The sequence below is a fragment of the Pocillopora damicornis genome, chromosome 9 (assembly GCF_964200805.1).
Source record: "Pocillopora damicornis chromosome 9, jaPocDami1.2, whole genome shotgun sequence".
NCBI classification, from domain to species: domain Eukaryota; kingdom Metazoa; phylum Cnidaria; class Anthozoa; order Scleractinia; family Pocilloporidae; genus Pocillopora; species Pocillopora damicornis.
The window spans coordinates 21,187,816-21,202,172 of NC_142678.1; the positions used below are offsets into that span (position 1 = coordinate 21,187,816).

Below are 14,357 nucleotides of genomic sequence, written 5' to 3' on the forward strand. Positions count from 1 at the left end.
AACTACATGTCAGCTGTTTATTCACGTGCTTAGCGGCGCATCGTTGCATTTAATAATGCACTTGTTGTGTGTCTGTTTCTCATTTGTCTTGCGTATTTGTGCCGAGTCTTTCACCGTTTTTGCGAACTTTTTGCGTCTAGAAGTACGGAAGAGGTAAGGTTCACATACAAGAGGTGGCGGCGCCTTGTTTCAAACATTTTAGTGAGACTTACAGTACCATGGTAACTTGCACAAAACTAGTCGAACTCATTACAGAAAACGAGCAATGTATTTTAAATGTTTTGCCATTCTTACGTGCTTTGGTTCTACTCTTGGATTTGCACAATTAAATTTCGTAGAAATGATTGTTCGTTCCCCAGAATGAGATCGGATAACTTTTTTAGTGACCTAATAAAAACTGTGAGCCGTAAAGGGAACTGAGCCACGTAAAAGTTAAGCGGCGTCTCCAACACTAAACTCCAGTCAAAATGCTTAAAATTACTCAATATTTATCTGATCCCTTTCATTCTTTTTTTTCGAATCGTCTGTAAACTATGGATGCTGTTGGGGTTTCAGTTAACCACTGAACAGGAAGTAAAGAAAAACAAGACTCTCTAAACAAGCCTACAACTTGAAATCTTTTTATTTTTTTTCCAAAGAAAAGTAAGACTTACAAAGGAAGTATTTACAAGCTAAAGGATGAAAAACATAGGTTTTACATCTCAGTGCTTTTTACTTAAACTGTGCTTTGTATAAGTAATAGTTACGATCAACGTGAGTACTCAATTTTGACCGTTTCTCATGTCACTGAGTGTCGCAGAACCAAAACCAAAGTCATCGTAACAGTCAATCACAGCAGAGGTAAACCAAAGTCATCTCGATGGCCAATCAGATCAAAGGTGTCACAACAAGCCGATAACAACTCGAACTAAAAACATGAAAGTGACTGAGTCAAGGGCGGTTTTCGCTGTGCTTCTGATTGGCCATTGGATGTAGCGCGAGTTTCCCAATCCAATCACAGAGCCCACTAAAGCAAAACAAATGTAATCCGTATAACTAACGACCCTTAGTTGAAAATTGCTCTCCAAGAGTGACTAGCAACTACTTTAGCCGTCGCACAATCTTGAACTCAAAAGCGTGATGTGACTGTGACTGATACGTGACAAGAAAAGAGAGTCTACCAAGGCGGGCGAAGTTAGGTCTCTGAGTTCATTTGCTCCTCTACTAATGCGCAGATTTATAAATTTTTCTTAATATTATAGAGACGTGTTACAACGTGATAGCGACTTAGGGAAACAGCCCTGCCAGGATATCCCTAGCACAGAGTGTGGTCACTAGGCAACTGCTAAATACGCGAAAATCTGTAGAATGGTGTCCCTTTAACAAGCAGGTAGATCACATTGGATAGTTGAACATGACATCTTGTCGGGCCAACTCCAGCAACATAGGATCGTCGAAGAATTTGTTGATGCTTACGTCCTCACTCAAACCCTATAAAAAAAAATTAAAAAGGCAAGAACAATTAAGCGACCTGCGTCAGCTAACAGAGGCGGACGTATACAGCTCATCAGCTGACCTTTCTTCTCCTTGTCTTGATCATGAATTCTCTGGCCAGATGAGTGGCTGGTTGTGGTTCCAACGGACGAATAATAATGCTCTTATCCAGAGGATCTCCTGGGACGATCTGCGTACGAATAACATGACGTATTATTAGATATAAACCTATGCAGCGTGCGATAAAAAGAATGAGAAGAAAGTTGGAAATGCGGTGCTATAATTTTACCCTTAATCCTTTACCTCCTATGAGTGACTAAGAGAGAATTTCTCCTAACCATATCAATACAATATCAAGCATAAAAGTGATGAGAATAAAGACAAAACTCAATTAGGGGATTATTAGTTGATCCAATACCAAATTCTCCAAATTGACATCATAAGAATTGTATGGCAGACAGTAAGGAGAATTAATGATGAGATCTTGGGAGTTAAAGGGTTAAGCCGTGCTCGATAGCAACGATAATCGTTCCTGAATTGCTGCGCTGTGATCAGCCCAATGAAGAAGAACAAAGTTAACTTTAACAAAATTCCGCTTACCTGCCAGTGGTGAAATACTGACAGACAGAACGCCTGTCCCTGGGTGTGAGTCCGCAGATCAGTTTCAAATCCGAAAGAGTCAATAGCGGGAATGAAAGCTTTAACTGTGTACAGTGGAGAACCGGGAACTGGTGCATCTTGAGTTACATGACCCCTAAAAACACAGACAAACAAACACACAAATTAATAAATACTACCTCCAAAAACATCTTCACCTGATCTGAATCAGGCGGCAACAAGTACATTAAAGAGCACAAGGAATCCTTCAATCACTGATCTTTACGATAAATTACTTGAGAGTAACTCAGTCGAATGCAATAACTCACCTTCGACGTGCTAACACGGTGTATACCGAGGACACACAATCAGCTGGAGCTTGGACCTCAACGAAGAAATACGGCTCCATCAGCCTGGGTGTAGCCTGGCAAAAAACAACATACGACAAATAAGTTATATAAGTAGTACGGAAACCATCGATCATTGATGCCATGAATGATATCTAGAACGAGAGGTCACTGGAACAAATAACACGGTTTGCAATTTGGCTCTTTCGAAGATCGCTGGCTTAACAAAGAAGTGGGTGAAATTCAGAAACGGGATTGTTACTCACCATCAAAAATGCAGAGTACGCCACTCTCCTAGCTGTAGGAATGATCTGCCCTCCTCCTCTGTGGATTGGTTCGCCAGCGATCACAGCATCAAGGATCTTGAACTTCACATTTCTTATTGCTAAAAGAACAAATTCATCAGAAAATCAGTATGTACAAATAAGGAAAACATGCTAAAAATCTTTCAGTCGTAAAAAGACACTTTTCAAACACAAAAGCCTCCTTTAATTCCGAAATTTTCTCAGAGATTTTTTTCTGCGGACATTAATCTTACCGTGAACGAAACAATTTCGAGCGCGAAGCTCGAGAAAAATGTGAGATTGAAGACATAGATGATGTCTGAGAGCAAATATACGATTGCATTCTCAATCTTGAATAAGGCTAATGTTTTCGTAATCCTTAGAATATTTTGTGTATATCGAGAACGGATTTTAGACTTTGACAAAGGACGATCTTATCCGCTGGAAATTGTTCTCTTGATATCACGTCAAATCCTTATTGCTGGAGTACGAGTAAAATAATAACAGCTAAATTATTTATCTAACAATGGGAGTAAAACGGTTTCAAAAGACTTACGCTCATCACAAAGTGGTCCCTCTCTCGTAGCCCACTGAAAACCTTGAATAATTGAATCTTTCACAGTGTTGAGTAAACTTTTGTCCACCTGAAAACAGAAGAAAAATGTTTTCAGATAATGTGCTTATTCATCTATAACTGTAAAATGACAGCCTATCGCCAAAAGCATTTAATCCACACTTGAATGTGTGTACACCCTTCAGTGCAACGAATGGGAATGCAATTGGAACTAAAATATTTCAGTTGCTCAAGGTCATACCTCAGACGGAAGCGTATCGTCCACAAGAATATTTGGTCCAGAATTGTCAGGTCCAAACGCCCAGATAGAACGAGCTGCCAACAAATCCCAGTCGTATTTGGTTTGGAAAAATTCTCCAAGCTTTTTCCTGTGAAGGTGAAAGAAGAAAAGTGAATCTTCCCGCCCAAAAGACAACTTTAACTAAACTTGTTTTATTGTTGTTGTTGTCGTCCATTTTTTTCGGACTTACTTGTTCCATGTAATTAAAACTTTTTCATTTTCAATGTCCTCAGCTAAGCCTTTCTCCAAAGGTTCTGCAATCATAGTAATCTTGTTCCTTAAAATATAAAAAGAAGATATGAGTCATAAAAATGGAAGGAATGAATAGTTTCTCTTTCGTTTCTTCGCATACACCAAAACATTAAATTCGAACCCGCGCAAACTGCCGGAATCAAAGGCGGCAAAATTGAGGGACTCAGAGCTATACAAGTCACGGGAGAGCGTAGCAAACGGAAAGCTGAGAAAACACAAGTATATAACGTCAAATCCAGGCAAATTAACAAAGAAAACCATAGAACTACGTCTCACTTTTTGTTTGGTGTTTCTGCGAAGCACTTGAGTGATGAAGTCTCTACCACAGTTTCACAGAACGCCACAACAGGATCAGCGACCTTGATTTCTGAAAATCAAATAAAGCGACATTAACATTCCTCTCCCGAATATATGGACAATTTTGCAAAGGAAAAGACAGAAACTACCAAAGCTCCCCACAAAGAAAAAAATTGAAGTCTCTTTCCTTTCAGAATTTGCGAAGTTTTTTTAATAGTTCGCTGTGACTCATACGACTTTCTTCCCAAGGAACACTCTTTAAACACGAGAGAATAAGTATGGCCAAGACCCACCTATCTCGGAGTACATCTTTCTCAGATCGTGCAGGACACAGTCCAAATAAAGCTCTCCTGTACCGAGGATCACGTGTTCTCCTGACTCTTCAACCTGAGGAACAGGATCAAGAACCGGTTAAACCTGTTCGCCGCGAACATCAAATAAGATAGGAATACAAAAAAAACCCATGACACACTTCGAGATCTTGAGATGACATTCGACTCGTCGAAGGGGCCAGTCAATATTCCTCACCTGGGGAGAGGGGTCGGGAGACTATGGGCGGTTCACATGGTTTTCAGGGGGAGTGGAAGGGGAGCAGTCGTCACCAACTGAATATAAAGGAGGCCTTCATACAATTTTACCGAACAGATTAATGTTAAGTTTTGATTAGAAAGTCGGCACAAAATTATTTGAATGCTATTCCAATCATTCGTGCACGACCAGACCAAAGAAAAACTTAGCGGAAAAAAAATTTAACACAACAAAAAGATTGCCATCTTTCTTAATTAGTCATCCCTCGTGGATATAGTAAGAAGAAAATGAGTGCAGATATTTTACCTTTGTGGTGAGCAGGGGATAGCTCTTATTCACTTTCCTCAGACCGTCCAACATCTTAGGCAGCTCAGAAGGATTGTGAGGCTCCACAGCGATCTTAATGGCTGAGCATGTGTTAAACTTCAGCGGTCTGTATATATACGCCTGAAAAGTAGAGAATCACCCAAAATATAGCAAAAAAACGCCCTCTATATGAAAACTATGTCAAAGGTCTACGTAGCAGTTAACTAACCTCATCGTTGCCTTGTACTTGAGTGATAGTTGATGTTTTTACGATAGGTTCGTCGATTCCTTCAATTAGCACCCAGTTTCCTGCCGGTACACGGCTAACTTCAATGTTGTACCTGTACAGGAATAGTGCAGCTCGTTAGTAGAACGGCATTAGTTTTACAAAATCGTCAATTTTAATCTTACTCCGTCTCTCTTTTCAATCCACATGGTATCTCGCCTAGTCTTCTCTTCTTTTTATCATCGCTACTTAATGTATACCTTGCTAAGAAATGAGATTCTTACTCTCGATAAATTAACTGGAAATCTGATCGAAACATTTATATGCTATAACGCCGCAACTGCGGCTATTGCAACGCTACCTTGCTTCGGCGATCCACAACCTTCCAACCTACAAGACACAAAAGCAAAATTAAGAATAATTTTACATTTACAAAATAAACAAACGCGTACTCAGATACTTTCATGATCAAAGGGTAAAAAGGGAATTGGTTCTCACCGTTCCAACGCGAGAGTCTTCCTCGTCCTCGATAGTGTAGTTCTCACCGAGTATTCGAGCTTGTTGACCAGCATAAACTACGAGGAAAATAGAAAGATTTTAGAAAATAGTTATGGGAAGAATCAGGCTAACAACAAGTACTACTCAAAAATGCGTTTTGAAGAGTATTATGGTACATTTCGAAGTAGCCTTTTGAATCTGACTTAATATCCAACATACTTGTTCCACTCATGACTCGTCCAAACACGTGAAAAGCTGTGGCATCTTGGGAAGGATATTGTTTGGACGTATGAAGCATGAGAGGTCCCTGACAAAGGAACAGCAAACAGTTACTTGTCTTTGGAAAGATAGCTTTCAAGATTAGAGAGATCGGAAAACAGAAAAACACAATACAATGCTTCACATAGTGAGAACTTCAGCGTTACATATGTAACCTCCAATCAACACTGACAAATTCTCTTAAATAAAACGACAAAAATAAGATCTTCAAACGAATATGAAATGTTCTCTTCACCACACAACAGATGTTCAAGTTCACAAGTAACTTACATCAGGATCGCAGTCATTCATGGCGTCCACGACTTCGGTGTCCAGCGGTCCTGTGTACACATGTTCTATCTGCATGAAAAAAACCCAAGACATTATGTTAAGAATAGGCAACTTACACGTACAGTACCGCCCAAAAGTAAATGGACAGTTCCTTGTGGCTAACCATAAAGTGTAACATTGATGTCGCTTACCTTAGTCTTGGCTGCTGCTTTGGGAGAAGGTATATGCTGAACACACACGTCTACAAATCCTTGAAGAGAGAGAGTTCGAAGAAAAACATGTTAATCAGGTAAAATACTGCCTTAACTCCTTGTATATCATGTTACAGGACTGACTTGTAAAGCTGCGGGAGGCATATTCCAGTTTCTACAGCATGAAGCAACTAATTCATTATCATTCTTTGTTGGAATCAATTTAACTCCTTAGTAGCAAAGCCAGCTGTCTGCAAGCGTTCATAATTATCCCGGCGGCACGACCGTTCCTTTGCCCACGAGAGAATTTAAAGCCCTAGTAGAGCGACCTGCGAGAGGTTTGCAAGGGGTCTAGCACCTGCGAGAGAGAGGTGTCTCCTCGAAGAACACACCATAACGACGTCGTCAAGGCCTGAGCCCAGACCTTTCCATGCACAGTCCATCATCCTTTAAATTAAGCGGATACAAAATGTGAATGAAAAAAATCATCGGCATTGGATGGAAACGTAGGTTATTTTTCATTGGTATTCTTCCTTGAAAGAAGATCGAGCCGTCCCCTTATTGCAAGGTGAAATTGTAATTACTTTTTTCTTGTTCCGCATCAAGTTTATCAAGTACACTAGTAATTACTGACAATTTCATACCTGTAAAATCTCCAAAGAATCTTTTACAAACAAGACTAAGTAATGGTCTGATATTCATCTGCATCTCGGACTTTGACAAATGAATACCTGAAAGAAAAGGAGGGAAGAGTGAAAATACAATAGAAACGCTTTTTAGTTTCTTGCGTAAATGTTTTTTTTTTGCCACAGCATGATAGTCATAGATACGGAAACATTCTTGTTCAGACAACACATACATGCTATTGGCAGTCAACAACAACAACGTTTTAAATACAAACCCAACTCGTCCATAAGCTTTGGAAGGCTCGTGTCTGCATCACCTACCACCTGGAACAAACAACAATTAGGAAAATTCAAAGTGCTGTAAATTGTACACAACAAAATTTAATGTATATTGAGCAGGACGTCATACGTGTATAAGGTTCACGAAGCTCTGCAAACCAAGATTGAATATCTTGTTGGGAACTTTTCCTACGACTACAGAGTAAATCATGCACGGAAATAGTGTATCCTTTGAAGGAAATTACACACATTACATCGTACACATTACCTGCGCAAAGATCTTATACAAAGGTTCCAAGATGAACTCCACAAAGCTTCTCTGAGAAGTACTTAAAGGGGCTTTCCGTGTAAACTTACGCCTGGCAAAAACAAAGGAAAAACTTTCAATCAAATCTGTCACATCATAAGCTAGATTTCTTTAACATTTAATATCTAAAATGTATATTTATTTAACACCTCAACAGAGACTATCATACCCAATTGTATGATTCGTTGAATTTACTTACAGTCAATAGCACCGCTGCCAATATACCTAGGGCGCAGTTTCCCAATCCATGTGCGTTGCTTGGGCGTCGTTTGTAATTTTTTAACCGTTTTGTTCCAAGTTAAGTTATTAGCTAAGGGGTTTCAGGCTATCCTGTAAGAAGCAATAACTTCGAATCGTCGCAGGATAGATCCTCGTATGTTAATCGTTGTTTAAAAGAATGCAGGGAATCTGCACGCATACAAAATGTTGTGTCGTATTTATTTTCGCCCAGCGAGCTGGCCCCTACACATATAATCTACATAAGGGAGACTCGCGTCAAGTGCATCACACTGTATCATTTTCAATGTACTTACGATTTAGAATTGAAGTACATGTCACCCCACAAACGCTTAGCAAAGTCTCTTGGATCAATTGTGACACCTTGGTAAACGAACAAAAAAATCATTGTTCAAGGATTCTTTATTTATCATAGGTGTTCGTAAAAATAATCTGATAGCCTGTTCCTAGTATAAGTTAGTAAAACGATGACATAGTAAATGGTGCAACAGCAGCTGCAGAGTATAAATGAGGGAAGTTTATGCAACCAGACCCAGACCCAAACCTCCCCTGATTTTCAACTTCTCCACTTTTGTGCTGTTCACTAACGTGCTTTGTTTGGCTCACTGAATGCCTGGAACAGGCTAATAATCTGAAGGATCTGAAGAATACTCACCAAAAGTGTCAACATAAAGAGAAGCAAATGAAAAGAGTGTGAAGCAGAATCTATACTGTGAGCTCGCAAAACAGACATTTCCAAGGAAAGGAGACATGACATAGTCATCTGCACCATCAGAGTAAACACTAAGGAGTAAAAAAAAAACATGCATTTCCATCAAAAGAGAAGCCAATTGAAATTAACAGTAAAAAAAGGTTAAGTTTGTACCCCAGTCAAGTGGCCCATCTGGCCATGGCTTATCCCAGTTTCCATAGCATGAAGCAACAAGAAGTATTTTTTTAAGTAATAATTTTAAACAGTCATGAAATTGTAGAGGAGAGGACATAAACTATTCAACTGTGAGAGTGTGTTATAATTTGTTGCATGGTAATCAATGAAACACAAAAATACTGGAACATGAAGATGATTAAACAAATTTGCACAGGTACTTCACTTAGAGTGCTTGATTCTTTTGTTTTGCTCAAATTTACTATCAGTATTATTTTCATTGCCTCACAACAAACAGTTGCACAGCACATGAAGTCTGACATCCATACCTGAGTAGTCCATTCACTTCATCCACTATATGTTTTAATTTGTAGTAGGCATCTGTAGGGGGAAGTTTTAACTCCAACATCAGTCGATCAATCTGAAAATGAGGGGAAAAGAAGGCTCTGTTATTCTGTCTGTGACAACAACTCAAGCTCAAATATACATGCATTGCTTAAGACAATTAACTCTTTTGCCATTTATTTTGTTCCATGTACAATCAAAAAGAAGCTCTGAGGCCTTTAATATTCATCAACAAAAATCAGTCTGTACCTTGTTGATACAAATAGTTACAGCAAGCCTTTCTTGAACAGCATGTTTTAGCAGTCGCTCTGTGTTCAACATCACCTGAAACAAAGAGATGACAACCAGTCATACATCAGTGTTATTTCAATACTTTTGCATGCTGAGTCTGTCAACACAGCAAAAGCATGTTCTCTATAAGTCAAACAGGAACAGGTACAGTAATTCAAAATGCCACCTAAAACATCCTAAACCCCAAACAACCCTGGAAGTTAAGGGGAAATTAAAATAACTCACCCCCTCAGAGGCATCAATGAAGATCATAACTCCATCACACAATCTTATTGCCGCAGTGACCTCATCTGAGAAGTTTACATGTCCTGGAAGATCAATATCAAACCATGCTTTTCACATTCCAAATCTATGATATCTACTCATTTCCAATGCAAGAGGTGATAAAAATTGCAACTACTTTGTTATCTTAATCAGTTACTTCTGTGATGGACTGTTCTACCAAATATTTAGAAATCATATTATTCAATCTGTTCCTACAAATACTGTGCCAATTTTCTTGGGAGGTTGAAAAAAGAGACATCATAAAAATGCTGTTAAATTTATTTAAGAGAATTAAAGTCCTCATACATGCTCAGACCGTCCAAGATGCATCAGTGTTTGACACATGACCCTAAAATTGCATGATTGTGATACTTGTGTATTTTATTTCAACCCTTGTACCCTAACATCAGTATGCATATTCTCCATTCTGTTTTCTATACATTTTTCTAAGGTGCTAACAATGAGAATTTGTTTAACAATCAAGAGCTTCTTTAGTTGGTGATCATTTCCTTTATTCTTGTGACCTTAAGGAGTGATTCAGGGGGGATATTGTAAGGAGAAATTTGATGCTAATCACTTTTAACCATCTAAGGACTAGGCATCATTATTGTCACATTGAAAACACACCTATCACTTTGGACCAAGACACAAAAAGTTTGGCTAGCACTCATACATGTAGATGCTGCGTTTTCACCTACCTGGGGTGTCAAAGACATTGATGAGGTATGACTTCCCCTTAGTGTCTGGCAAAACTAAAGACACTGGAACACTCTTTATACTCAGACCTCTCTAAAAGAAAAAAATACACGCAAGTTGTATATAGAAGTGGCAGATTGCAATGAGACAGTCCCTAGTTCAGGTAAATTTACTGCAAGGTTGTTTTTTAACACAATAGACAACATCTTACCTCTTGTTCAGTAAACAGTGTGTCACTGTAACGAAGCTGAAAAAAGTAAAAAAATAAAGAAATACAAATTACATGTATCCCTGAATTTACATAATTATGAACTTTAGGCCATACAGGCATGAAATTTTCAAGTTCTACACTCCAAGTTGCCACTGAGTAAAAAACAAATTCTGGTCTCTACATTTGCAGGAAATAATACCTGTAACATGGCATGACATTGCTTATTTGTTTTTATTTTGTTTTATTTTTGTTTCCTTTCAAACAACTAAAATTCTCTTTCTGGCCACCATTTCATGATTCAAGTCAACTAATAGGAAACTGAAAAAAGTTGAGATTTAGAACCCTCAAATTAGACACAACACACATGCAATATACTTTGGTATTATCAACTGAGTTGATGATGTAAATTGGCCACTGTTAAGAGTTTTAAAGCTGATGAAGGGGTAATGATCAAAATGTCAGCTTTGCTTTGCACTAGAGGTACATATCCTTTGAGAGAATGCTAACCATTTGCATATTACTGCTCCTAAATCCATTTATGTGGGATTAATTTTCAGAGTGATTTTTAACCACTTGGTTGACTTCCAATCAGTTTTTAACAATTATTATAATTAGAGTTCCTTTATCAAAGTTTTAAACTAAGTCATCACACCAAAAAGAAGACCAAGCTCTTCTTCAGAGGTCACCATTCAAAGTACATGTACCCACAATTTCTTTACTATTTCGGAGACTTACATCACTCCCTTCTTTTGCTTGTATCTCCGGATGTGTTTGTTCAAAAAGACAGTCAACAAAAACACTCTGCAAATACACAAATCACAAAGAACTAATCTTAAGCTTCCTTTCATATCTCTTAGTTATCACTTCACTGTAATGCCCCCTTGAATTGAAAAGTTTGTTCAAATTAAAATCTCCTCCCTCTGTTTGAACCCAGAGATATAAAGAAGTATCTTACCAACCTTGTTTTCTTGGTCTGTAATATAAGTACGGGACATTGTTTTTTTCCTACTTGGGTTTATGACCTACATGACTCACACTTGGGCCATAAATCCAAGTAGAAAAGACTTGGTCTGCAACTTACAGTGCAGACCTCAAACTTGGTCAGTGAGAAGTATTTTTCAAGGCCAAATAAGTTGAAAACAAAAACAACATTTGTGATTCAATTAAGTTTACAATTTTGCATCTACAATTCTACCTTTCCTGTGTGCAAATGTCCTGCTAAGACTACATTTCTGATAAGATCTGGGTTGTCCATTAAATCTGCCAAATATCTACAGTGGAATTAAAATGATACAGGAGGTCAGATTTGCTAAAACATATCAAGATTCATGTTATAAATATTAAAGTATTGACTATGATAAAAACAGGATTTATCATGGACCACTCAATGCATAATTACATGTAAATCCACAAAGAAACCTTTTTTTTATGGCAATCAGTGTTATATACATTAATAATGATTATGATAAATGTCATAGGTTAAGGTGACAAACATTAAATTACTCCCCCCTTACTCAATATCATAAGTTGTTGTAGGTAGATCTTGCTCTTCATGGAAAAACTTCTTTTTTGCCACAGGTTTAATAATGGGCTCTGCAAATGTAAGCAAAAAGATGAAAATTAATAGTTCTGTCTGAGTACACTTAGGTTATAATGATGTAACTGTAATATTCTCATCATAATGTGACTATGCAGTACAAGACTGAAAGAAAAAAAATGCCTTTGGCAGCATTTTAGATCAACAGTATTTTGTTACAAACAATGTATTGCCAATCTATGTGAGTGGTCAGTGAAAGAACCCAATGACATTTAATTTGCTAAACGCAGCACCAAAAGCTAGCTTATTCATGGTTGACACCACACTGAAGGCAAGCAAGGTAGGCACATGGAGAAGCTATCCCAAAACAAAAAAAGACATGCATGCTGTTTGTAAACCTGTACTTTACATTAGGACTACTACTTAACAAAATTCAAACACGACTAAGACAAGGATATTTTCAGAAACCTGTCAATGGCTGTGTATCTTCTTCTTGGACAACAGTCTAAAGAAATAACCCAAATATAAGTGCCAAAACTTTTTCAAGGCAGACAGTGATTTCATTTAATAAACACACATAGTAATAAACTTCTACAGGCACTTCATTTTATAACATCTCAACTTTGTCTCCTTTCCTACCTCGACTTCTGGACCAAAGACCTCTTCTGCAGTAGGGTAATACTTTTTGTCCTGTAAACATAATTAACATTCAAAGAGACGGTGACTCACACAGCAGATATATCTTTGAAAAAAAAATTGAGAGTTAAACTTAACAACATGCAAGTTTACCTTAACAGTCCTCAGAAGATCAAAACTGCCTCAATTAATACTTAACACCTTAACATCAGTATGCATATTCTTCTTTTTGTTCGTTATACATTTTTCTCAGCTGACAAAGAGAATTTGTTTGACTATCACGAGGTCCTTTAGTTGGTGATCATTTTTTCAGAGAAACTTGATTCTAGTCATCCTTACAGGTCAAAGGGATAGGTCATCTTTCATAAAGTATCAAGTGACACATATTGAGAATATTAAAATAATGTAGCTATGCTACCAATAGAGTGCATCATTTTTATCTTTTATGTAGAAACCTGAGGATCACCACTCTGAATGAATAAAAGGGGTAAGTTTCTATAGGAACTTTGGTGCTGCTGCATTAGTAAGAGGTAACACATGATAATTTGGTTTTATAAATTGAGTTAATAAATGTAAATTGTAAATGTTATCAATTGAGTTGATAAAATGTAAAGAGTTTCTAAAGCCAATGTTTTGAGTGTTAGCCCTTTGTCAGATTACTGCCCTAGTCTAGTAAGAGGAAAGTTTATCACAACATTGTACCTCGTGCAAAACCACTTGCATTTGAGGCTCTTCATCCTGGTCCATCTGCTCATCTTCATCATCTTCTGCCTGAAATACATGACATTAAAATACTTGGCTATCATTCAGTGCTAATAATCCCTGAGATGAATGTAATTATACAAAAAGTCAATCAAGCTCTTTGCCCAGTTAAGCACATGAGGCCTTAGCAATATGCAAGAGTTTCGAAAATGCTGATTTATTTGCACATTTTGATAGGTTTTTGGTTATAATCTATTTGAGGACAGATGCATCAAAGATGTCACCAATGACATCTTTTGGCGGCATTATCACGAGATAAAAAGTTTCCATGGGTCTGTTCAGTGATAGGCAGTCATCAAACAGACATCAAAACGCTATAAGAACGTCAGTGACACAATAGGCCGCACCAAATATGCCACTTTTTTTGTTCCTATCACATTTCGAAGTCATCTGTGATCTATCATGCAGCAGAAGCACGGTAAGATGGGATCAATCTGTCAAACTGACAGAGTTACATACATTACACAACGCCAATAGAGTTTTCAGGTGTTTGCGTTACCAAGCTACATTGGTTAAGATATGATGCATGATTCGTGCTACAGACTCACCACTTACACAAAAAAGAAGTAAGATGTCACCTCACCACATATATAATGCTGCTTTACACGCTCTTTGAGTCGCTAATTGTTGTAACGAGCATGGCAAGCGGTGAACAAAAAGTTATCGAAGCTAAATTTCTTACGCGTTGGAGTCAATCAAGACTTGATCACTTACATATTCTACTGCCTCTTCTTCGTCTGCGTCCTCTTCCTCCTCGCTTTCCTCGTCACTGTCGAGTTCTGGACCAATGTAGTTTCCGAATTCATCATACAGATCAGCCTCCATTTTAGAAAACGTGCAGCTAACGTTGGGAGGAAGACTGAAACGAGATTTGGTTGTCTAGTCCCAGGGCTACTCAA

At 38.0% G+C, this 14,357-nt stretch overlaps 1 protein-coding gene across 1 annotated transcript; it reads right to left on the reverse strand.

The window, feature by feature from the left end:
* Positions 1 to 604: 604 nt before the first annotated feature.
* Positions 605 to 14,324, reverse strand: LOC113679643 (116 kDa U5 small nuclear ribonucleoprotein component). The gene is made up of 34 exons (XM_027196604.2): positions 14,173 to 14,324; positions 13,399 to 13,467; positions 12,700 to 12,750; positions 12,529 to 12,565; positions 12,038 to 12,116; positions 11,719 to 11,794; positions 11,259 to 11,324; positions 10,524 to 10,559; positions 10,315 to 10,405; positions 9,578 to 9,660; positions 9,311 to 9,385; positions 9,046 to 9,137; positions 8,507 to 8,634; positions 8,148 to 8,214; positions 7,576 to 7,666; positions 7,304 to 7,352; positions 7,047 to 7,133; positions 6,403 to 6,461; positions 6,212 to 6,280; positions 5,882 to 5,969; positions 5,663 to 5,739; positions 5,526 to 5,554; positions 5,168 to 5,279; positions 4,939 to 5,079; positions 4,398 to 4,491; positions 4,084 to 4,174; positions 3,746 to 3,832; positions 3,517 to 3,643; positions 3,258 to 3,345; positions 2,684 to 2,802; positions 2,400 to 2,494; positions 2,074 to 2,227; positions 1,556 to 1,663; positions 605 to 1,470 (listed from the first exon to the last, which is right to left on the reverse strand). The coding sequence occupies exons 1-34, from the start codon at positions 14,281 to 14,283 to the stop codon at positions 1,375 to 1,377; spliced, it is 2,922 nt and encodes a 973-aa protein (XP_027052405.1). The 5' UTR covers positions 14,284 to 14,324; the 3' UTR covers positions 605 to 1,374.
* Between the last annotated feature and the right edge of the window lie 33 nt (positions 14,325 to 14,357).